We start from the raw sequence: 25,947 nt of genomic DNA, 5'->3' as shown, positions 1-25,947 counted from the left end.
TGTTCCAAATTGGAAGAAATTCCCTCGAGATGTTGAGAATCCTGCGGACAACCTGAAAACATAATGTCTTCAGACGCGGCTGGAAGACACGATATTTTCAACAAACAATGTCCTCACTCATCGAATTCCATCATGTGACTTTATTCAGCTACTAAAAATCAGTTTGCGTGTGTTGAAATTTTCCAACAATGTATTTAATTGGTCGAGGAATCTCCTTTGCATTTTATCACAAATATTCCACTTCAAATTATGCATGTGTGGATCAACACATCTTATGATTAAGCATATTTATTTTTAAATATATGTAATGATCTGTATAAAAAAAAAAAAAATTAAAAAAAAAGTATTTGCCAATCAAATGATTTAATTAATACCAGTAATTCATGGCCCTCAAAGGGCAGAATGAGTTGTTTTTTTATGAGTAAACAATAAAATGGAAAGATATTTGGAAAGTCGAGGGGACTTTCAGCACAAACTGTTTGATGATCAATCATTTATCACCAAATCACACATACACACACACAGCGGGAGAGAAAAGTGTAACCTGTGCCGTTTGTCTAGTTAAAATAACCATCCATTAGTCTCAGTGACAAAAAAACTGCACATCGTGACAAAAAAAAAACAAAATGTGTGATTACAAATCACACGTAATTCCAAAATATTCATGTTAACATATCAATAAGGTGCCACTTGAACTAATAATTTGTGCATGATTAGTGATGCTCTGACAAAGGCCAACAGTGGAAAACACTACAAAACAAATCAAATGCTGTGCACTGAACATGAGTCTCGCCTTTATCAATATTTACAAGTAAAATGTTCCTTTTTTTTTTTTTTTGTATCTGACATGTACACTTAAACAGTCAATGCATCTACATCATTACATACAAACCTCATGATGTTTGTGTGACAGTGGATGGAGTTGCCATCATATGTACATTTACATCTTTACATACACCATTTACATCGGTACCTGAACTAGGAGCTGTGCCACAGCCCTTCGCACGTGGTACGAAACAACCATACAGCTACACTGGGAGTGACGAGTGATTTGTTGATGAGTGTTTATAAAGCAAAGAGACTACAGTGCAGTCAAAAATATAATGCCTAGTGACAAAAAAAACAACAACTAAAGTTCTACGTGGCTTCTGAAAATGTTTCAAGGACAACTTCACCCAATATTTGAAAAACGTACCTCCAGTGACATCGAGCCATGCAGAGACAGCTTTGGTTTTTATCTACTGAGGTTTTCTGCTGCACCTCAACATAATGGAGGGGAATTGACTTTGAGCTCACGGCACTGAAACGAGCATCTACAGCCACGCGAGCTGCTTTGTCTTGGTGTTTAACCGATATGTCTACCTCAGTCACCATCTTAGCCTGTTAGCATGCTAAGATTTTCTAATCAGCGCTGGACAAATTGAAGTTTGGACTCGATGGTGGCAACGCAGGAAAGGTCTGGAGATCAGAGGTCAGAATTTGCTCCCATCGGGCCACGAATGTGTCGACCAAATTCCTTAACATTCAATTCAATAGCTGGTGAGATATTTTCATAATCAAAACATGTGGACCTGCTGGTGGTGCTAGAGAAAAAGTTAGTGGTCAATAAATCTAAAACTGTAAGAAGCATGAATTTTGGTAGAAGTGCCAATCAAGTAGATGTTAAGATATTTCATTGATAAAATAGCAACCATGACCCCGAACGCCTGGTATTACCAGACTAACTTCAGAGCGAGAATTTATGGGCGTGTCCACGCTTCATTGGGCCCATAAGTTAATTTTGAAACTTTTGGAGCAATCAGCATTCACTACGATATAATGTCTGTTGTGCGCCGAAACTCACGCTGAAACCACCAATACCACTGCTGGAACTACCTCAGTGTCATCGCATGTAGCCTCCTAGTGGTCCCTGATTGGTCCGCCCTCCAGAGCGGTGGAGCAAACCTTGATGTTAACAGGGTTTCCAGACTGCAATCTCAGCAAAGACCGACCTTACTGCTACTGTAAGTAGCAACTTCCATGGCGAGTTATCGACTGAAAGATCGACCACCATCACCAACGGTAGAGCAGCTACTCCTGCGTGACTTACAAAGTGCTGTTCATCTTTATCGTTTTGAGGGGGTGGCAAAAACCTCGGAGACACATCGCAAAACCCAGTCGAATAAGACCAAAACTATCTGCACGGCGAGTGCTGAATTTGAACTGCAGTTTGAGTGAATCGCCCCTTTTAAGTTTGAATTCACGTTGGAAGAGCAGTTTGAGTTTTTGAGCGTGCGTACCTCTACAGAAGTTCACCAGCAGTCAGCCTGTAACGAGCTCATCACCAGCATTCAGGATTCTTCCCAGCTGTTAGGACGGGAATTAAAAGGGAACGTAGAGTAAAACGCACTTGTTACCCGCGTCTGCCTGTTGGTGTGTTAGCTTCTCAGTTCGTTGACATACTTGTGAAAAGTACATTTGTTCCGCCGGGTCTAAGAGTTGCCTGTTTTTTGCTATTTGACTTGTCGTGAACTCCTTTTGAGGTACGAGCAAAAAAAGTTTAATTCAACACGAGAAATAACGTTACGAGCCAGTGGTCACATACGGTGGAAAGAAAACAACTATTGCATAGTACAATTATATTAGGCAGGTTTCAATCTGTGAAAACAATCCTGTCTTTAATACCTTGGGAGAAGTTTTATGTAGTAAAAGTAGTTATCGGACAGGTGATTTGTGTCAGAGCTGAAACTCCTTGGTTACTGTGACAGAACCACCACACTGATACTGTGGAGGAAAGAATTCATCGCGCTGCATTTGGCCGCCATAATAAGGGGGTCGGGATTTTTTTTTTTTTATATTTTGAGTAAAAATCTAAATTTACAGTCCCAAAACAACAACTATGCTACAGTGTGTTTCCAAGGTATCTGTTGCTATGTAAAGGGAATTTTCTTAGATTTATTAGACAGGCATACATAGAATACACCTGATAATCCCAGACTGAATTTTCCACCAATCACCTGGTAAAGTCTATGGTAACTAAGGCTGAATTTACACTTTTCAATTTCAGTGTAGAGTAAAGTGCCATGTAAAGGTGGCAGGACACTCTCATGAGTTTTGTGGCACAGTTGATTTCAGAAAATAAAAATAAAAGGCAATTATTTCCAGTACCGGCAGGAGATGGTTTGGATTGTGCTTGTGTAAGAAGAGGAAGAAAGAAGAAAAAAGAAATTTGGATTTGATATAGCTGATTGCATCTTTTCTCCCATTTACTGTATAAGCACACAGTAAACTTTTCAAGTGTGATTCCTGTGATGAACTGAACCCCTCAATGTGTTCCTCATGCATCCTGCAGTAGTGGCACACTCCTGCCAGCCTCATGTCCCCTCGTCTCCTCTTCCTCCTCCTCTCTCTCTTTGGCAGTAGTGGTTTCTTGGAATTGACTACAATGCAGCTGTGCAACACCATTTGCTCCGGTCCCTTTGTTGCTGGCTCTGCTTCACTTAACTGATGCTGAGCTGCGCAAATCCAATGAGTTTAATATCATCAGGAATTTCAGACTCCTCCAGGCCAGATGCCTAAGAAAAAGTAAACAACATAAACTCAATGTATTGTTTAGAAATCTCAAAAAAGATAACATGCAAATCTTTAATTATAAATGATTTTTTTTTTCACACATCACTAGTGGAAATCAAGTGTTTCAGTCTTTGTGCTTACCAGTTTAAAGGTCACATTTTTGTTACCATGAGGATCATCGACAATCTTTTGCAAATTGGCAGCAACTGGACAAGAAAAAAGGAAGTGAGCGAACCGAGTCAGATGACCAACAAATAAGGGCACACAAAAAGAGCTTGTTCAGTCCTGGTCAGGAAATACGTGGTATTGGAAACATATCGACACGATAAATTCATTAACTGTAAAACTGTATTCAGATCAAACTACGCCACTCGTTTTTCACACTTAAGCACATTTATTAAAAATCATGAGATCTTAAAATCGTTTTTGTTTTTCCTTGTTTCTACTAAAGTCAGTGTGGAATTTAAAGCTTTCTTTCACTTGATGAACACAAGTCATCTATAACAACCAGCATTATACCCTCAGCTGCTATGATGTCAGAAAACTAAACTCAGAAGACAACACAGACTGTGGAAACAACGACAACGATGGCATTAAAAAGCCTTAATTGTAAAAAATTTAAACAATAAACTAAAAATGTTGTACTGACTTTATCAGATTATCTCCGCAACCCTGATAATATCCCACTGTACACTACTATATCTCTTACTTACCAATGACTAGGTCCTTCCCATCAACCAGACCAGCTGAGACCAACTCCTGAGAAACTCCATCGGCAGAGTCTGAGGACAGAACCGGAGAGGAAAAACAAAGACGTCAGACGGGAGCGTAACAGCATGTGAGGATAGAAGAAAGCTGTGATCTCTCTGACCTCTTCCAGACATGAACTCAAATCGGATGTCATTGAGCTCCTTCTTGAGATTCCTCAATCTCAACACGAGGCTGATGGGAATACTGGACAAAGTGGCTGGATCCTGAAGAAGATGAGGTATCATAGCATTGTGAGATGGCATCATTGTTGTCTCTTACTGGTTATGTCGTTATATCCACATTACAGATGAATATGTATTAAAAATCTGATTGTGTAAATATTTTATGAAAGCCTCAACACGATATTAATATCGAGGTGTTTGGTCCCAAATACTTCGATTTTTTAAATTTTTTTATCCGTATCACCCAGCCTTACAAGAAACATATCAATATGCCAACAACAACAAAAAAAACTAGAAAAAAGACCAAGACGGTAAATATGCAAACAAACAATGCAGGTTTCAAACTAAGCTAATTTATTTTGTAATCGAACAGTTTGATAAATGAGAAATTATCAGTGGGATGTTTATATAAAAAGCTACAGAACTGATGAAAGATGTGTTATGGTGCTTTTATGGGGTCTTGAGGAGAACCAGTCGTCATGTGAAGAGGATTTGCGTATTTGGTTCATGTTTCTTACCTGGACGGTCGGTGCGTGTGACGGGCTCGCTGTCTGAGTGGGTGGAGCCTCCTCTCCCGCCATCGTCACGTTCGCAGGTTTCTCCGGTGCTGCGCCGGGTGGCATCAGCTGGGCCGTGGAGCCCTCTACTGGTGGGAAAAGCTACGAGATTTTTTTCAAAAAAAAAAAAATCAGCTTAATCACTTTTGCATGACTTAAAAAAAAAAAAAAATCCACAACAGAACAAAACAGAGGACACACATAGGACATCCATGCAGATTGTTTGTTCACAGCATTACGATAAATCAAGATTTTCAGGTCATGTCCACTACAAATGTACTCACCTCCAAACTCTGGGACCCGTCCTTCACTCTGGGGGACTGCAGAATGGACATGACAGATTGTCAGGATTAAAGACATGCAACTCTCCCTTTATCCCCCCCAATGCATGGACTGATGGAGTATTGTAGGATTGAAGAAATTTGACACAGATGAGGCGACGTTAAACACAAGGCTGAACTGATATCACAGTCAAGACAGACAGGACAGTAAACTCCCTCTCCCAGACGTCGATTGACTGTAAACACACTGGAAATAATTTCAACAGCTGATCTGAGCAGGTAGTTTGTTCCAGTTGGGAGGTCATCCTGTCTTTTTAGGCTTGAGTTTTGGCTGTTAAAGCTTCAGTGTGTAGGGTTTTATGGGATCTATTGGCAGAAGTGGAATATAATATTCATACCTAGGTTTTTATTATTGTAAAATCACCTGAATTGTTGTTTTCCTCATCATTAAATGAGCCCTTCATATCTACATGGCTATCAGGTCTTCTTCCACAGAGTGAACCATTTTGCACTGCCATGTTTCTACGACAGCCCAGAAGAGACAAACCAAACACTGACACTGGGGCCTTTTGTGTGTTTCATGGCCACCGCAGAAGGAGTATTCGGTTGGTTGCCTCGCCACTAGATACCAAAAAATACTACACACTGCTCCTTTAAAATTGAAGTCTATTTCATAAAATAGTTGTTTCTGTTGTTTTTTAACACAAACATTTGTTTATTTCAGAGCGTTATTCACTTTTTGTAAAACAAGAACAATCCTCACTGAAGACCAACAGCATATGGGAATTATTACAAGTCTAAAGCCTGACTGCATCTTTTAGTTGCCACAAAACTGCATCAACAGTGACCTCCTAAAACCAGGAAGGCATGCTGTTTCTCAGTCAGATCAAGTTTTGAAATCTGGTGTTCCTTGACAGATTTACCAGAGTGACCTGAGCAGGAGGATTCAACAAAAGCAGACTCCTGATTGGCTGAAAAGTGTTCAGCCCAACAGCACCATCTGCTGTCCTAAGGACAGCGTGCACTGAGATGCAGTACAGCTGCTTGGTAAAGTAAACTGGACTGACGGTGATGAGACACAAACATGCGGAGTCTCACCCTCAGGGCCGCCACGGCAGCTCTGCCCTCCTCGCTCTCCTCGTCCAGCTCGTCATCGCTCCACTCCCACCCGCCGTCCTCCGTCTTGTGGAGACGGCCACTGGAGCCGGGGACACGACGCACCTACACAAAGCAACGCTCAGTACCGACTCATTCATTCTCGCTTAAATCCTTTTCAGGCATTTCCCAGCTTGCGTTAGACAGATGGGAGACTGGGACACACCCTGGACAAGGAAGCATACCTTGGCAGCGTGATATCGTATTCTACGAAGACATTTTTGATTAGTGAGCCTTTAAGTGTGTTAATAATGGAGGTCAAACCTTTTTTGATCGCTCTGTTATTGTTGGACCTTTGTGGAGGAGCCTCTCCTGTAAGTACTCGTTGTTCTGTAACCGAAAGACAAATGTTTCTTATGGGATCTATAAATACTGTCTCTGAAACGTGCAGAAATATTCTGAGTTTATTTTTAGAAGAGTAATGCACAGCTCACTTTGGCTTTTGTGAAGAATTTGTGCTTCAGCAACTCAGCAGCTGTTGGCCTAAATAGGACAGAGACACAAGGATCTTCAATATATTCGTTACACAACCAGGGACTCTGATAGAAACCAAAGCAAAACAAGCACAAACTGAATCTGGTATCTGGTGGAAAAAAAGGGGCGTTGGGAACTAACTGACCTTTTTTCAGGATCTTTCTGTAAACACAGGGAGAGCATCTTCCTGAAGGACTTGCCGTATTTCTTCACCATGTCCTTGTCTGTGATACCCGTCTCCAGACAGGGAGGGTCGTTCTGCAAAGTCAGCATCAGCACCTACACGCGTGTGAAGATCAGCTTCAGTTATCAGCTGTTATTTCAATGTTACTGCAAACAACTTCCACACAGAACTAAGCTTCTCAATAATACGCAGCAATATCTGCAAAAGGCTACAGAACTCAACTTGTTTTGTCTGAGCTGTTTGAAAAGTTTTTTCTGTAGTGAGATAAAGCAACAAAATTCACTCCAAGATCATTTGATTTAATGAGATAAAACAGTGTCGATGCTCCAGTTACCTTCATCGGTGGGTATTTGTGATATGGTGCAGCCCCAGTGGCCAGTTCAATGGCTGTTATGGCAAAACTCCAGATGTCGGCTTTAAAGTCATAGCCGCGGACCTGCAGATCATAAACAAACCTGTGTGAACAAAGTGCGACTGTCGTCCCTCTGAGCTGAAGCCTTGCAGGGAGAAAGCATGAAGAGAAAGACGCCGTGTACAGAGCAAGCCTCCTACCTGCTCCATGACCTCCGGGGCCATCCAGCACGGCGTCCCCACAAACGTCTTCCGAACCTTGTTCCTTGTCATGTCTCCGCCTGCTGCTAGAAAGGCACTCACACCGAAGTCTGACGTGTGTGTGGAACAGAAACAAGAAGAAAGATTCAGACATTTTTGTAGTACAACGTCACCCTCTTTTGCTCAGATCAGAATCTTAAAACTAATTTAGACTAAACCAACAAAAGTGTATAGGGTTGGGTATTGTTCAAAAGTTTTTCGCTACCAATACAATGACTTCGATATATGGTCCTCAATGATAATTTTATCTATACCAATTTTGCAAATCCATTCTCATAAAACAAAAATGATATTACACATTATGGAATAATTCTTTAGTTTCCATATATTTTAGAGGAGTGTGACCCAGGTTGTTTTCTGTAGCTACGATTTAAGCCTGAGACAAACTACCTGCGTGGTGGGTTTGGGTTACGTCTTCATTTTGCTGCCCATGTTAACATTAGAGGAGCCACACAGCCCGTGTGAGGACCGTGTGTCACAAATCGCTGCTGCGGCACGTCATCTACAGTTTTGGCGTCTAATGTGACCGAGCGAAAACGAGACCTGTGATCACGTGTACTACACAATCATCAGAAACCAGCTCCAATTATATTGTGTCCATAATTTAACAGCAGAATGGGAGTGCTTTTTCAGTGCACTCTTTCTTTCCGTGTGCGCTTGTGTGGTTTACATTGAACATAGGTAAACAAAAAACCTGGCACACATGTGTGCAAGTGAGGTAGCCGTCATGCACAGGCAGAGCGTCCCAGGCACTACAGACGTCTTATAAAAATTTTTTTTTAAAACTCACATGCAATTATGTTCCCTACACGCCTCACATGCAAAGAAACATCCAGCGACTGCAACACACCATGTGTGACCAAAAATGTGAAAAAGTTCAAATGAGGCCATTTAATGTAAGATTTATCTAAATTGTGACGGAGTAATTTTACCTACATGGGTGGCCACCACGTAGCGCTTTTGTATATGAAACGCTGTGGCTCACGAATTACACCTACGTGTTTGTGTGGATACGGTTTAAGTGTCAAAATGACGAGACAGTTTACAATACTTGATGGAATTCAGCAAATTGTTCAGAGCCATAAAACAATCAAAGTTTGGTAGCGTGGCTGAGAGGTGTAACATCTCATTCAAGGATGTGAAAACCAAAGCACATAAAAGACAAAACTGAAACACTGTACCAGCAATTTGCACTGAACCGTCTTCCCCGAGAAGAATATTTCCAGCCTTTAGATCCCTGTACATGAAGAGACAGAAAAAGATGAAGTCATGGTGTAACAGTTCAAATATCACGAGTCAGTCGCGCATCAACACAGCTCAGCTCTTCAAATAAACACTCTTTACAATTTCACAAAATCATGTGAAAGCTGCACCTTTCATCCACCTGATTTGTGTTCGCATGAACACTGTGTGCAAACTGTGCACACAGAAGTGGAGTGGATTAACCTGGCCCCAACCTTCCTCCTCCTATCTTTCCTGATTAACAGTAAGTGAGTTAGTCACATCATCTGAGCTCGATCAGCTGCTGCTCTCTACTGAAACTCTCTCCACTCCCACTGAAACTGGAATACGTATCACTCACTCTAAAACTGTCGGCAAATCAAATAACTCGACTTTAAATGGTTTTTTGTTTTTTTAAAGAAACAATGTGACTACAGAAACCTTTTTTTTGACTGGAGGGTCTCTTAGTTTGAACCGATTAAACTTGTCATACAACAAGGCCGAGAGAACATGGAGATATTTCCTCTCCGTGAAGGTTCACAGGGTTCCTGGGAGGAATTTTATGTAAAACAAACCTCCTCAATTATGCATTTTCACTGTATTAAATATTGAAGGCGGTCCAGTTCAAGCCGCACGCTCATATGCAGAGAGGAAAAGCTCAATGCCTGGTACAGCAATGCATTATGGGACACACTAGCTACACTGTGTACAGTGATAACAAAGCATTGCTATCCGGTGACACATCATGACAACTCACCGATGAATCTGTCCGTTTTTGTGGAGGTACTCCAGCCCCTCCAGGACTTCCTTCAGGATGGAGGCGATGCTGGCCTCATCCAGCACTCCGGTCTTGTGCTCACCGCGAGAGATGATGTGCTTGATGATGTCCAACACTGAGCCTGGGAGACAGGCAGAGGCTCGTCACGGGACATGCTGACAGTACATGGAGGGCATCTCCAATATGGCAACACTGCAGGGAATTTATCTGGTGGTTTGGACCAAAAACAAAACCGGCAGCTGTGCCCAGCTTCCTAACTACAGAAAATACAACCTTAACAGAGCTGTGCAGATCACCAGGCCTCCTAAACCTCCAGAGGGCTGAACCTGAATTTACAGATTATATGAAATAAAGTAATTCTTCATTGTCTATTGTTTGTCTCTAAATAGATGAGTGAATTGTCAGAAATGGTGCAAACATTCCAAAATAATATACAAAAACAACAGCAGCAGGAAACAGCCTTTTTGTAAAATGGCTGAAGAGTTCCGCTGCCAACTTTTACAGGTTATGTGCGCACATAGCAGCTCAGAGCAACTTGGCACTGTTGGCTTTCTTTTGGAAACAAAATGATAACGCAATGCAGAATACCATAGCTATACAAAATGGCAACAGCTGCTTCCCTAATCATGTGCAGTGAAAATGCAGAATGCAGTTTTTCAAAATGAAGCAGGAACTGTATGAAAATGGTGACACCAGTTCGTATGTGTCATGTAACATGTGACATCCCACTGAGATACAGAAAGAGGGTAAGTGTGGCATGTGGTCTGATAGCCATTATATAGTATTGTTCAATGTATTTTTACGCCTCAGAGAAGCACTTTAAATGATCTTGCGCCCGAGTGGTGCGATATGAGCTTATTAGAGAAATCCATACAATCTATATGAAAAATGGAGCACCAGATATTAACTATACCCCATGCAGCAACTGCAATAACTATTCAACCATTTCAGGTGATTGTCAGTGGAGTACCGAGTGTGCATTCACTGTGGGCACTGATACACTAGAATAAATATAAAAGTACCATTAAAGTCTAGAAAATGTACGACTAAATAAAGAAGATAAATCTGAAGTTTCTATTGTCGTGCTGCAAAGAGCAACACAACTGCTGAGCCATAATATACGATTCAATAAAACCGGCCTCCTGCTGAGTTGATCCAAACATTCATTCCGAGTTCAAACCTGAGCTTGTCTGAGATAAAAGGCGGCAGACATGACAAAGAAAGAAAAGTGAAAGTAGAGATAAGAGTTAGCCAAGAGCAGGTCAACTCAGAAACACGGGAAGCACTTACCACCGCTGAGCAGCTTCATCACCAGCCACAGCTCATCCTTCACCACAAAGGAGGTATAATAAGACACAATGTTTGGATGGTGGCACTGGCTCATAGCCTGAATCTCTTTCTGCACACAGAAGAAAAATGTGGGATAAAAGGTCACTCAGGGAGCAGAGACTGTGGCATACCAAAGCCAAGCACTGACTAAATCTTCAGAGAAGAAGTCAATCGCAGTCACAGGGTGTGATCTTTGAACTGAACTTCATTTATTATGAGCTTACTGCATGTGTGGCTTAAATGAAACGACTTAATCCCCTCTATTACTCTTTGCTCAAAGTCAAAACCTCCCAGTTAAAGAAGCTAAATCCTTAACCGGGCATATGCGGAGACAATGTTGTGGCCTGGGTTACAGCACCACCGAGCCACCAGGTCAAGACATTTTTAACCCAGGATACAGACAGAGGTGGATTCAGGACCTTGATAAACGATATAAGCACCGGGTAGAAGGAGAAGGTCTTGGAAGTCAGGCGAGTGTAATGAAATATTCACATCAAATAGCAGAGATTGCAACGTCAATAGTTGACAGGTTGTAATCGGCCGAGGATGAAGAGGAAATGAATAATTCAGAGCCAAGTCATCGGTATGATGTTCTACGATAACACCTTGTGTCGATGTTCATTCTCATGCACAGTTCGACAAACCAAAATCAAAAATCAAAACTACTTCCATGTGGTTGATAAAGGTCCTTCAACAAGACACACTGCAATGTGTAGTAGATGTGCCTGAGAGAGATCTCACTGCACTGATTTTACAGCCCATTTAGGATCACTAGTTATATTATCCCTTTGAGGTAACTGATGCAATCAATGAGCCGGACTGACTCATGGCAAAAAGGGATTAACGGGGTTTTGCATCATTGTGATTAAGTACCTGGATTTGTGAGCCATTTAATTTGCTGGATTAAACAAAAGGTGACTTCCCATCTGGTTATTCTATCCATGATCATTTCTGAAGGGAATTTCTAAAGCTATTACAGTATCATTTCACCCAGCTCTGCTCTGGAGGGCATCATTTGATCAGCCTGAGTCACTAAATCAAATGTTCAAAACTGTATTTCACTGGCTGAGAAAAGTGCAAGATGGAAAAAAAAACTCTGCATGTCTAATGTGCACAATATAATCATGTGAAGCTTCACTGCGACTTTCTGTTGCACTCGTGTTTGTGTCACAGACATAAACTCACAAAATCACTTAAAAACTATTTACATATATTACAATATTTAGTTCATATTATTTAGTCACTGACGAGTGTGGAACCAGCGCTGCTTCTGATGATGCGCGTGTCGGAAACTAACTTCACTCTCACCTGAGCGTTTGCGGATGTTTCACATTTTAACATCAACATTCAAAAGTAAAACGACGTGAGGAAAACGTACGATGATTTTAGTGCACCGTTCTTTTCCAGGAACATTTCACTCAGTCACATTTACTTCTTCTCTATTACGTGTCGTATTAAACAGTTATAACGGTATCGAGGCTTTAATCTCCCTTCGCCAAACTACTCCCGGCTATACACAACACATAAGGAACATCAGGACCACAGACTCGGATCCACATGTTCCTACAGTTTCTTACCAGGAGCTCATCCATGCTGGTTTGACACTTTTCCAGGTTGATCCGTTTGATGGCCACCTTCTCCTTCCTGGGCTTGCAGTACGCTGCCTGGACGACAGCCGTGGCCCCGCTCCCTGAGAAGAACAACATCATCATCATCATCATCATCATCATCATCATCTCACTGTGGAGGAGCACATGACAGCTCAGATGGACCTCTGGACAACATCTCAGTAGATCCGTGTTTCCAACATTGAGTTCACTGTCATCGACTCTAATTTAACAGATGCGCATTAGAGGAACTACAGTTCACGTCAGTCACGTTGTCCGGACTCGCGTAAGGTGTGAATGTCTCCATCAGCCGTCTCACACCTCCAGGAGAAGAGCACCACCCACTCCGACCACGGACTGAAGGCTAACTTGCGTTAGCCGCTTAGCTTCACGCTGTTTGGCCAGGAAGCTCGTCGACGAGCCTCACCGACCAGCAGCTCGCGTATTAGGCCTCGACTGGGGGAGGAAGTGCCGACCTGTGGAGACCGCTGCAGCGCAGCTACGGGACGGAGCTCGACTTCTGCCAGCGTCAGACACGCAGAGCTAAGTCGCCTTTAGCAGCCGACACCGCTGCAAAAGCACAGGGGAGGCTAATATGCTAACATTAGCGAACTAAAGCTACTCACCTATCACCTCATTGAGCTCGTAGTCGTCCTTGTCGATGGACCAGGACTGAGAGGACTGGTCTTCCGCCATGGTCGTTGTTTAAACGATGTAAACAGAGCTTCTAATCAATGAGGGAGTCTGTGGTTGTAGCTCGGCGGTTACTCCATCCGGCTCCGCTGACAACTCCTCGCGCTCCTGTCAACACAACTTTACGCGCCTCTGACGTAACGCATGACGTCAGAGGGCGGGACGAAGATGTCGCCATCTTAAAGTCCGTCAAACCCGAAAAACTCTAAAAAAACAACAACAACAACAACAACAAACACATTAAAAGATGACCACAGAAATAACTAGTAGCTCACTGATAACGATATTCAGTCAAAATACTTCGATATTTAACAACGTGGATGTTTAATTGTCCGGGTTAGTCAGCAGAGGGCGCTGACGTCCGGCTCTCAGTGTGGGCCCTTTTTCTTGCATAGTTATGTTTTGGTCATTCTCGTGCAGCGAGACGTTTCAGAGGTGCGCGTAGAAACTATCGCGAGAACAGCAGCAACGGCGTCAGGTTCTTAAACACTAACTTTTTACTGAAGTTTTATTTTTACTTCCATTCACTAATACATTGTACAGCAAAATGTCTCCATTAAATTCATTTAACATCAATAATATGAGTTTTAAAAAAATAACACGGGAGTTGAACAACTCAGCAGCATTATATGAAGCACAGTTCTTGAGTAGTTTTCTCTTCAACTAATTAAGGAAATACTGAACCCAAACATACTGCAGACTGAACAGAAGACAGGCTACTGTATGTTTAGGGTTTTTTAGGCTTCTTTGGTCACTAATCTTTCAATTGTCCATGTTTGAAATTGTAATATTTAACACCAGTTAACACTCTTGGTAAAACGTTTCATGGAAACCGGATGGTTGGTGCTGCACTAATTATTAACAGGCTATATTTTGCTGCAGTTGAAACATTGGACACTTCTTTCTTTCTATTTCTATATATATATATATATTCTTTCCGCTATCCTTTTATAACCCCAGAAATTGCATAATCGATGTCAGTGAAATAGCAGCGACACATGAGGATGCTTTGGGGAAAAGCAGAAGAACTCTGGATGGTATCAGTGGTATGTGAGGAAAACATCTGGGCCTGTTCTTGCTTGTTTTACAGACATAGACATCAAGCGAAGACACGGGCTTTATCAGCGAAAGAAGTCTCGTATAGTTTCTGCTCACAAAGTTTAAAGTTTTTAAATGTTGTTAATTCATTAGAATAGTTCACTTGATTGGTCCCATGTGGTTCCCAAATCCTATTCCGATGCAAACGTTTTATAGCCTACGGGCATTTTTCCACATTAAAAGTGTGCAAGTGTATGAAATGTGACTGAGATAAAGGCCATGTTTTCTGCTCTTGTGGATACATGTCTGCAGTGACAGTCTCAGCCTGTATCTTGTGTTCAGGAGAGATGCATCCAAAGCACTGACACAAATCAGATAAACACAAATGCTGCACTCGTTTCCCTGAACCTGGTGGATTTTTGAAGTGGTCTACCCCTGCCCGGAAACTCTACTCCCTGATGCTGCATTAAAACTCACTCATCCTGATGCTGACAGTGCGCAGAGGGTAAGCCAGGCCTGAAAGGGAAGTGCTGAGAGCCACAAGCGTCCCAACGCAGCGGTGATTGCAGCGGTGCCATTATCCTGCCAAGGCTAAGCTGCACATGAAAAGGAAAGGAAAAACTTAATCTGTCCCCATTCATTGTAACCAATATGCTCCAACACACCATCGACTATGTGGGCTGGCAGCCAGCCAACGCAGCTATTCAACCATCTTGATCATGTTTACCTTGTGTTCAAAAGAGGAGCAGGTGTCCACATGAAAATACAACGGCCAAAGGCAATTGTAGACATTAATTTACACTCTTTACAGTATCTGGAGGTTTATGGGTGCTTCTCAGGTGAACATCCTCCCACTGTTTGTTTAGATGTAGGCTCTGGCAATGTTTTACAGTTGTGTGTACAGACAACAGGATTATAAAATGCAGGTGAACTTTTTTTTTTTTTTTTTCTGTGGCTGCAGGTGCACAGAGGGTGACCCAATAACTAATAATGAGTCACACTTTCAAATACTGGTCACAAGATCAGCCTTAACCACACCTATGCATGATGGCCAAAGCTAGTGGAAAGGTGTAACCTACCCTGTCGTGACATCATCAGCGGTGCAGCTCGAATGGCAGGCTTGTCAAACCGGTGTTGAAGCCTGCAGGAGAGCTGACACCAATTAGACTGCCGGGGGGAAACACACCTGTCGCCGCGTTTGGTCGCGTTTCCCTCTCTTAATCGATTCAACCAGGTAGCAAAAGAAAAAAAAAAAAACTTTGTTCTTTCGTACCTGCGCACATGGAAAGAAGGAGCAACTTTCCATGAAACGGTGCATCAGGGGAAGCGAGGAACAAACACGACCTGAGTGTATAGAGAAAAAGAAAGAGCCCGAGAGGATGGAAACGAATGGGGTCGAGAAGAAAACGAACGGTAGGACACGTTTTTGATCTTTTATTAAGTCGTGCAAATCAAAGTGCGTTTTGCATATCTTGGGTACTTCCAACATTAACTATGAGCAAATGGAAAAGTTTTTTACTTTGTATTATTTCTTTTATCTAATTCTAGATGTTTGGTGTAGGTTTTTTTCCCCCCCCCCCCTCTTTAATTCTGGACATTTCGGCCACTGAATCGAGCTAAATTCCCAAATACAGTAACCTCGATTTTAAAGAGTAGCCCACAGTCGGCCAAAAGGTGTGGTTCCTTTTCATCCAGCTTGATTTCACCTTGGAGCAAACACAAAATTGTTGCCAAACCAAAACAGCGCCCAGCTTTCTAGGATTAAAATACAACCCTTGGAATACAAGAGCTGATATTAAATAGGACCAAAATCTATTTGCTCAGCTTTTAGTGTGTTTGTCGACCTGTTGTCATAGTCCTGTAAACGTTTTAGTTAATAATGAGTAAACATGGTCGAGTCAAATCACAGCGCTCTGCAGTACCACAAAGTCGCCACTAGGTGGAGTTCGTACGTTAACAATTGCGGCAGCAGGGCTGAACATTATGCAGGCTTGTATGTTGCACAGTAGCTCAATAAATACATCATTTAAGTTCTGACATATTATTCTTTTAATGCCTTCTGTTATTAAAGAAACCGCATTTAAACGTTTGTTGCATTTCTTTCTGCCTTTATGCCAAATTTCTCTTCCTGTTGCTAAATGTTAATTAATGGGACATTTTGATTGTTAGCTGGCAATTATGAAAACTCTGATAATGAGCTTCACTGCCTGTCTATTATTCTTTATTTGAAGTTAACTGCAGGTATTTAGAAATACTTTCTCTTTAGAATTGGCCCAATATTTCCCCCAAAGTAGTCTCTGAACTGATTGTAACGTCAGTATAAACCGGACAGAAGCTTTGAATGGCCTCCTCTCGCCACTAGTCGTCGTGCTACGTTAAGTGAAGCAGGTTGTCAGCTGACCGCCTGCCGAGAGATGGGAAGTGAACTTTGAGTGGGGTTTGGTACACGCCCTTACACACACACACACACACACACACACACACACACACACACACACACACACACACACACACACACAGCTCACTTCCAGCGTCTTGTGAACACAGTCCGGTCTCGCCAGCCAGCACCATGGCATGCCTGAAAAAACAACCTGAACTCAGCAAATCTGAGGAACAACTCCACTTTTCCAGGAGCCAGAAGGTGATACAAATGAACGCAAAGCTCCTAGGTAGGCTGCACTGCAGTTATTTCATCGACATCTTGTAGCAGGTGGAACCAAGAAGGGCTGTCTGGGCTCACACTACGTGTCACAGTGTAGATCTGAGCTTGTTTTAAATGTGTAAAACTGTGCCTCTGTATCCTGCTTGATTTAAGCCTTCACTCTTCTTTTTTTTTTCTTATGGAGTTTTCTGATGAGATAAAAGCAGGATGAGGAGGTAAAAGAGCTGGGTTGAATTCACCAACATGGGATTCACCTCTAAGTTTGATGAAAGTTTAATTTTCTCGTCGGTTTCTCAGGCATGGAGGGCGACCCGGACCTCCAGTTCCTCCTGCGGGGGGGAGACCTCCTCAAGGTCCGCTCCCAGACCTGGAAGAAGACTCGCTACTTCAAACTCCAGGAGGACTGCAAGACCATGTGGCGCGAGTCCAAGAAAACCTTCAGGACAAACAAGACCTGTGAGTGCTGTCCCAGCATCTGTCCTGAATGTGTGTGAGGCCAGCAAACCTCTCGCACCTCGTCTTCACTCAACATCAGACACACACACACACACCTAAAACACTCTTTGATGTCTTTTCTCCGGTCAGATGAATTTTTCCTTCATGCATTATGAAACTGGAGGATTGATCACAGAGCTGTAAAGAAGTCCTGTCTGAGAGTCCTCTGTATTATCAGACACATCTGGGTTGCTCATGATAACATTGATACGTTTCGTGGGTGTGTTGGGAGAGATAGTGACTTTTATTTTGTTTTACAGTGTCTGAAGGAGAAGTTGAATTGCTCTCGTTAAATTACAGCCATAAACTAGTCAGGAGGTGACGGGCTGATAACTGAAGAGCGGTGATGTTTTTAGTGACGTTGCCATGTAAACAAACAAACAGCAGGCGTATGTTTGCCAAGCAGGCCGGTCTGTGATGCCTGAAGATGCCAAAAGTACCAAATAGCAGCTTTTTTTTTTATAGCATGAGTGCAAGTACTTTATTATTTCAATAGCAGGATATTCATTTATTAAATAAAGCACTGTAGATGAAATGACATGTTCTGCATCCCTCGTGTCTTCAGTTTCCCTCGACGACATCTCCTCGTTGCGACTCGGCCGCCAGTCGGAGGGCTTGAGGAAGAACACCGAGGAGCAGGTGGCGAGCCGCTGCTTCTCCATCCAGTTCAAGGGCCGGCGCAAGAACCTGGACCTCATCGCCAGCTCCGAGGAGGAGGCCAAGCAGTGGGTGAAAAGCCTGCAGAAACTGGTCTCCAACATCAACAACCTCGACCGCCACCAGACGGCGGAGCAGTATCCTTTACGTGTGGTGATGGCGGTTATCCCGTCAACATGACTGATTTACAGGAAACGACAACTTTTCATTTGAGAAACTTGACTTCACACTTTGACCTAATCGATGTCGACCCTCAGCTTCCGCAAGAGATTTTAATCTCGGTAACATTTTTACCTGGTTAGATAAAGGAAATTATGTAGTAAATCTAGTCTATTATTTAGTAAATTTCTAAAATTCTTGTGATAAGAATCAAAGAAAGATGTCATGGTATTTACTCCTTACATTACAAACCTCACAGCTGGATCTTCAGCTGCCTGAGGAAGGCAGACAAGAACAAAGATGAGAAGCTGAGTGTGTCAGAAGTCAAGGATTTCCTGCGTCTGATCAACATCGAAGTGGATGATGACTACGCAGAGATACTGTTCAAGGTGATGAAGCTTCCTCATGATGAAAATAATGTTGATGTCCTCAGAAGCTACAAAACATTTTGATGTCGTGTGATTTCACCTGCACGGGTGTAATCGTTGGAGCTCCTGTTGAGAAAACTTTAAGAGTCCACATTTATTGATTGGATTAGTTCTCTTTAATCATGAGTTGGTTGAAACGAAGAAAAAAACATGGATCGATCAAAGTCTGAATTTGGGCCCTAACAAAGCTAAGTTATACTTCTGTGTGTGAAAAGCATTGTTTTGTGTGTGTGGTAGTCATTTGGTATGTTGTAGTGTTTAATAGTTTATTCTGATAGGAAATGCATTTGTCTTCTTAATTGTAAGTTAATAGTACAGAAGCGTTTAGTGTGGACTACTAACCTTCACGCTGCATCTCCACAACACAGCAATGTGACAAATCCAACTCTGGATACCTGGCCGGAGAAGAGATCGAGCATTTTTACGACCTGCTGACCCATCGGGAGGAAATGAACGTGATCTACAGGGAGTACGCTAAAACCAACGGCTTCATGAGCCCCGAAAACCTGGTTGACTTCCTGATGAAGGAGCAGCGGGAGAAAGCCTCGCTGACTGATGCACATAGAGTCATTGAGACGTTTGAGCCGGATGGAAACGGTCAGTCTCTGCTCTTGTTTCAGGGTTTTATACTCTTTGGTGTAGTGGTCCTTAGTTCTTCTCTTTTCAGCATCACAGATGGTCTGTTTCTAATCTAATCTGACTGAGACCCTGCAGGGTGTCCACAGACTGCTGCTACTGCAAGAAAACCAGCAGGGCTGTCGTCTTCTGCCTGTCTGTTGTACATTATGAATGTGGAGACGATATTTCTTTCAGTTTTTAAACATTAATATTTTAGATTAACACTATTCAAGACAAACCTTTCAGAATTCTTCTTTGATATCAGTCTTAACATTAAAGCTGAACTCGGATGAACATCGGTGTAGTGTGACAGTTGAAACGGCAATGTGGCGTCTGGGACACGGCACGACCGAAAGCCTAGCATCGACATGTCCTACACTGTGTTCCTTGATGTCGACCAATAGGATGACAGAGTGGTCTCCGGCGTGCATTTGTAAACATGATGATAAAGTGGGATGCTGCAGGTGTTGCTGTCAGGTGTAACAACAGAACAGAGGAGCAGTTTGTTGCCTTTTTCATGTTACCTGGAGAGTGTACCACGACAGAGTAAAAAGAAAAAATAGTGGAGCCTTTTTGCCAACCTGCTGAGTAACAGTCATGATTGATAACTTCTCAGCTGTCCTCAATGATGAAACAGGAACTTGCACACACAAACATGGATGATGATTGTTCTGGGTCAGCTTGTAGTGTTGGATGTCTCCTGAAAAAGAACCAGGCAAGACTTTACGGCACTTTGACCACCTTATCTGAAATACTTTGTATTGTGAAAGACGGGTATATGATGATGTCAGTCTTATATGATTCGTTTTATCTCGACTCCTGTATGAAATAATAAGGGCACAGCTTAATACGAGTTGAACGACTGAACTGCGGATTGTTTTGAAACCCCTCCGTTGCGTTGTCTCTTTCAGAAAAGGAGAAGAAGCTGCTGTCCAAAGACGGCTTCCTCATGTACCTGCACCATCCAGAGGCCATGGTTCTCAACCCAGAGCACAAGGACGTGTACCAGGACATGAGCCAGCCCCTCAACCACTACTTCATCTCCTCCTCGCACAACACCTACCTCAAGGAGGATCAGCTCAGAGGGCCCAGCAGCACGGAGGCTTACATCAAGTAATGGCTTTCATCCAACCTTCAAGAGTCTGTCCTAAAAGTCTTCAATGTTTTTAGCAGCTGAAGTCACTGCAAGTGTTTGATCATGTCTGTGTGCCAGTGGGACGAGGCTGGGGACTGGAAGGTAATGCTTTTCCAAGTGTGCTGCGACTGATTGAGAAAACTGCTTCAATTTTACAACCAAGCTCAGTAGTAACTTCCTGTCTGAAACGAAACACTGCAACTTCAAAACAAGCCAGGAAGGAAGTGTAGAAATGACCCGTTCAGACCTGAACATGATCTGACCACAGATGCTCAGCGCACACCTGAGATCATTTCCCGGCTCTATATTTAAATAAACATGTGAACAAGTACAGAAAAATAAGGAGAGCAGTCAAGGCAAAAGGAATTTAACAAAATGAGACATCTTCACTTACTCGAGCCTCATTTTATTGGGCCGTCTATTAGCCTACTTTCACATTTGTAAATGTCTGAACACTTGATTTTGTCATTACAGCCTGAACCGTTGGGCTCAACCCAATCACATCCTCCGGCTTAGATTATTCAATTATTCCATCAGATTTGAGAGGTCGGGTTCTGCTCTGCGGTGGATAAATGAACTGTGTGAGGGGGCAGGGCTCTTCCACAGTCACAGGGTGAACTAAAAAAAAAATACAAATAGACTAAATGGTTAGTGAAACACGTGTCGGGTAGATAACGCCTGTTTTTATTCCGTAAACAGCTGCTTTATAGCTTTAGGTTCATTTTGCAGTTTTAAGGTAAATCTCTACTTTCTGTACAGTTCAGCAGAATCAAGTATTTTTCTTTTTTTTTTTTCTTTTAGATGTTTCTAATGCTTATTCAGACTCTGTCACTTCAGTTGGTGGTTCTTCAGTCGGGTCCACGGCACATTTGTGTTCACATTGCTTAAAGAATATGCATCCCTGACCACCTCCGAATGTGGTGTGAGCAGATCGGGGTTCACACCTGTAAGGTGATCAGATCAGATGCCAGGTGTGAACGCAGCCTGATTGTAAGACTTTTCAGTAGGTAAGAAGTAAAGTGACCGCATTGTTATTGTATTTAATCAGTTTCATAGTGGCCTCAGGAAGTAATGTCCTTTATTTTACTGTAGTTGAAGAAAATCCATTAAAGTCAGTGGGTGAAGTTTTTAAAAGTATTTGTACACTTCCTGGTTAATTTTTGATGGATTGGATCGTCTTTTTGTGAGACAAATTCATCACAGTGAGGTTGTTTACAAAAACAGGTACTTGTTAATTATAATCATCTTTCAGCTCAGGCTCTACTGACAGACCTCGGACCCCTCCGGCTGCTGTTTAGTTCTGTTTGTTAGTCCAGATATCCAGTGAGTTCATGCTGGTTGTGTCTCTCAGGGCTCTGCTGAAGGGCTGCCGCTGTCTGGAGCTGGACTGCTGGGACGGATCGGACGACGAGCCGGTGATCTACCACGGCTACACACTCACCTCCAAGATCCTCTTCAAAGATGCAATCAAAGCCATCAAGGAGTTCGCCTTCAAGGTGCGTTCAGTAGCATAACATGAGGTATCATCGGACAGCTTCCATTTATTTATTTTGTTGTTGTCTGGTCGTCCCCAGACGTCTGATTACCCAGTGATCCTCTCCCTGGAGAACCACTGCAGTGTGGAGCAGCAGGCAGTCATGGCCCAACACATGAGCTCCATCCTGGGCAGTGCACTCGTCACCTCTTCCCTGGGCGACGGCATGCCCACAAACTTCCCCTCTCCTGAGGTTGGTGTCCTCGCTGCTGATTGTCAGGGTGGAAGACGACATCATTCACACACCGCTTCATTGTGTGTGTTTACGACTTCCTCCAGGAGCTGAAGGGGAAGTTCCTGATCAAAGGGAAGCGATTGAACAAACTGGAGGCCGTCTTCGCTCAGGAGGCCGCAGAAGCCGAAGACACCGACGTGACAGAGGAGGAAGAGTCAAACGATGAAGATGAGGATGAGCAGAAGGAGAAGAGCAAGGTAGGTGTGACATCAAGGAAGAGTCCTCACTTCAACACATTGGGAAGCTCTTAATTTCTACTCGCCTTTCACTTGTATTTAATGTGTAAAAGAAAAAGCTGAAACTAGCCAAGGAGCTGTCCGACATGGTGATCTACTGTAAGAGCGTCCACTTCCACGGCTTCGAGGACGCCAGCAAAAACCTGAGCTTCTATGAGATGTCGTCCTTCAAGGAGGGGAAGGCCATGAAACTGGCAGAGGAGTCGGGTGAGGAAGTGATTTATGTCTACTGTCCATCCTCAAGTGTGAAGGGAGACATTGATTCAGCTCAAGAAACAATTCTTTCGTCCTTGTTTTTTTTTCTGCAGCGAATGCCTACGTCCGCCATAATCTGGACAAACTGAGCCGCATCTATCCAGCGGGCTCCAGGACCGACTCCTCCAACTACAACCCAGTGCCGCTGTGGAATGCTGGCTGCCAGATCGGTACGAGACCGACACTCTGACATAATACAGCCATCAACCAAGAGAAGATTTTGACATGAAAGACAGACGTAATTCATCATGCGTTCTCTGCGTCATCTTTTTCATTCCTTTCCAGTGGCCTTAAACTTCCAGACAACCTGCACAGAGATGGACGTAAACCAGGGCCAGTTCCTGGTCAACGGAAAGAGCGGCTACGTCCTGAAGCCGGCCTACCTGAGGGACGCGGCCACGGAGTTCGACCCCATCACCCTGACACGAGGAGACTGGCTGAAGCACAAGACGCTACACATCATGGTGAGGTTTAACACTGGTGAGGACGCACGCTGGACTCATTCCCACGTCCTGTCGGAGGTCGTGACGTCTCTGCATCCTGTCACCAGGTCATATCGGCTCAGCAGCTCCCCAAAGTGAAGAAGAAGAAGTCCTCCATCGTGGACCCGCTGGTTAAAGTGCAAATCTACGGCGTGCCGGCTGACGTCGCTGAGAAAGAGACCAGTACTGTTGATAACAATGGTACCTAATGTTTCAAACACCGCATACATGTGGCCTGCACTGTTTTACTCTCCAAATAGTTTTTTTTTTTCTCCTTATTTTTTAGCAGATTATCAGTTAAACGTAGACAATACAACGTTATTTTACTATCAGAGTAGTAGTAGAGTGGACTGTTTACTTATTTAAATGTGAACAGTAAATATCAGTATTTGGTGTGAGCTCCGGCTCAGATGAGTCGGTTGCCTGACTGCTGCTTGTTGACTTGCTCTGGTCACCCTGCGTCAGTCTTTCACATGTAAAACCTACAGCCGTGTACATGATGACTTCACGCCCTCTGGAGGTTGTCAGAATGCATTCTGAGAAATATAGATGCACAAGATGTACACGAGGCAGGTGAAGAGAGAACCAAGTCCTTCCTGGAATGTGTCGAACATCAGACGTGAAGTTCTCCTTCTGTGTTTTAGGTTTCAACCCTTCGTGGAACGATAACTTCCAGTTCGACGTGTACGTGCCCGATCTCGCACTGGTCCGCTTCGCCATCGAAGACCACGACTCCACGTCTGATAACGAGTTTGTCGGACAGTACACGCTTCCATTCAACAGTTTAAAAATGGGTGAGTACAGCAGAGCTGGCTGTGGATATTTGCTGATGTTTTTTAGTTTTTTTTTACAACCCAATGTTGCAGAACCCGTTTGTTTTCACACTTCATAAATAGACAGACAGACACTGTCCCTCCTCTGTTTGAGGACAGAGAACTCAGTTCACACGCTGTACAAAGACGTCTTGATATTCTCCCTTTGTGATGACTGACTGCAGCCACTTTGTGCTCCCACAGGATACAGACACGTTCCTCTCCTCAATAAGAACGGAGACCTCCTCCCCTCCGCCGGACTCTTTGTACACATCATGGTCCTTGATGCTGAATAAGACGTCAACGGGTGCACGAACCTCTGCAGGACACCCCCGGCACACAGCCATGTTTTAGCCGTTTTATATTTTTATTTTTTTTGACTTCATAATTTTAGTACATGATTAACTTATTGGCTTAACTCCAGTAGTTTGAGAGGCTACTGTAAAAGTCAGATAAAGACCACTTTCTTCAGGGACAGCAGTGTCAATTTAAACAACAGATCCCCATCTGCAACTGTAAATAAGTTGTATTGGAGGCATGCGAGTCCTGTACATAGACAGACACTGGGTTTGTTAGACCTTCATGTAAAACTCTATGAATCACAAACTGTTGGGATGGATGTGTGTGAGTTGCACTGGTGTTATACTGTTTAGTTTGCAATGGCATTGAATTTGTCCCCGATCTCTGTCCAGTTTAATGGATTTTCTTTTTTAAGTCTTTTTATTCGAATTAACATTTTAATGAATTTCAGAGAAACAGAAACCAATCTAAAAACCATGTGCTTTGTTTTTATGAGTAATTTTAGTCAAGTATGATTATTTTTCATGTAACATCATGACTACTTTTATCTTTTTGTAAATCAAGATGACGACATTAAACATGTTAAAACACAAACACCTGTCTCGACCTTTGTTTTCAGCCCTTTGGATAAATATTGTCTGTGGTCGGGTATAATTTCTAAGATTAACCTTCCCAACCTGAGCTGCCTGATTCATTCAGCTGAATCGTACTCAACAGGTCTGTTGACCAGCTGAGACGATAACAAAGCAGCAGAAGGAGGAAAGCTGTTTGGGACTGAGCCACTCGTGCCTTTCCACAGAATAAAATAATCACCCAGTGAACTTTGGGTGGACACACCCTCGGTACACAGTGTCAATGAAAAGAAGGTCAGGGAGATGACACGGAAACACAGAGCTCTCAGCCTACTGTTGAACAGCCTTTAAATTGATGTCTCAAATACAGAAAATGGATCAAATGACTACTTGGATGAGAAGTGACTTCAGTTCTCCTCTTTCTAGTTTCCATCAGCTGTACAGTTTAGTTTTTTCTTAGCTGGTTAGTTTGATTTTTACAGCCTGCAAGTTTAGTTTTTCTCTTTTAATGGACGACTGATTTCAGTGAAAGGTTTCGAAAATCCTTTGAACACAGATTTCCCAGCACCAACTGGTCAGTTAAAAGTTAAGTTTGTTTACTCCCATTTTTAAATGTTGTTCCAAGATGACATAAACTCACTACTGCCCTCTAGTTTGGGCTGAATAAAAACTCATTAATCTGCTTGACAGAAGACAAGCAACAGTCCTCCATAAAAATGTGCTTTTATTGTGACACATCTGGAAGGAAAGGGCAAAATAAACTGACAGTAAAAGTAGTCACAGTGACATCCTCTCATGACTTCGATTTAACAGCCTATCAGGGCCAGAGAGACGGGGGAAGGTTCAGTCACACCAGGTTAAAAAAGTGATCGTCTTTGGATTCAAGTCATTGTGTACAATGTCAGATGTTTTGTGAAAAAATAAAAATCGCCATGACAAAATAGTTTCAATGAA

The 25,947-nt window shown here is 42.9% G+C and overlaps 2 protein-coding genes across 3 annotated transcripts; one reads left to right on the top strand and one right to left on the bottom strand.

Annotated features, from left to right (window-relative positions):
* Window positions 1–125: 125 nt before the first annotated feature.
* LOC138628392 (serine/threonine-protein kinase OSR1-like) lies at window positions 126–13,500 on the bottom strand. Its single transcript, XM_069711414.1, has 17 exons — window positions 13,309–13,500; window positions 12,653–12,765; window positions 11,037–11,145; window positions 9,726–9,867; window positions 8,929–8,984; window positions 7,688–7,797; window positions 7,470–7,571; window positions 7,097–7,230; window positions 6,912–6,960; window positions 6,742–6,807; window positions 6,421–6,543; window positions 5,326–5,361; window positions 5,003–5,143; window positions 4,424–4,526; window positions 4,266–4,334; window positions 3,694–3,758; window positions 126–3,554 (listed from the first exon to the last, which is right to left on the bottom strand). The coding sequence occupies exons 1-17, from the start codon at window positions 13,376–13,378 to the stop codon at window positions 3,480–3,482; spliced, it is 1,563 nt and encodes a 520-aa protein (XP_069567515.1). The 5' UTR covers window positions 13,379–13,500; the 3' UTR covers window positions 126–3,479.
* A 1,285-nt stretch (window positions 13,501–14,785) lies between these two features.
* On the top strand, window positions 14,786–25,921 carry LOC138628391 (1-phosphatidylinositol 4,5-bisphosphate phosphodiesterase delta-1-like). 2 transcript variants are annotated; one of them, XM_069711412.1, is made up of 15 exons: window positions 14,786–15,826; window positions 17,373–17,531; window positions 18,136–18,364; window positions 18,646–18,775; window positions 19,183–19,411; window positions 20,344–20,545; window positions 21,919–22,063; window positions 22,142–22,294; window positions 22,381–22,533; window positions 22,626–22,779; window positions 22,881–22,997; window positions 23,113–23,291; window positions 23,378–23,510; window positions 23,954–24,103; window positions 24,326–25,921. In XM_069711412.1, exons 1-15 carry the CDS (start codon window positions 15,718–15,720, stop codon window positions 24,415–24,417), a joined length of 2,334 nt encoding a protein of 777 aa, XP_069567513.1. In that variant the 5' UTR covers window positions 14,786–15,717; the 3' UTR covers window positions 24,418–25,921. The 2 variants fall into 2 exon arrangements, with proteins under 2 accessions (XP_069567513.1, XP_069567514.1); XM_069711413.1 differs by having other exon boundaries at window positions 15,736–17,082.
* The last annotated feature ends 26 nt before the right edge of the window (window positions 25,922–25,947 follow it).

The sequence above is a fragment of the Brachyistius frenatus genome, unplaced genomic scaffold (genome assembly GCF_029030835.1).
Source record: "Brachyistius frenatus isolate BFR_SWC_R1_liver_20210118 unplaced genomic scaffold, ASM2903083v1 Contig_99, whole genome shotgun sequence".
Lineage (NCBI taxonomy): Eukaryota > Metazoa > Chordata > Actinopteri > Embiotocidae > Brachyistius > Brachyistius frenatus.
This window is presented reverse-complemented; position numbering and strand designations above follow the sequence as displayed.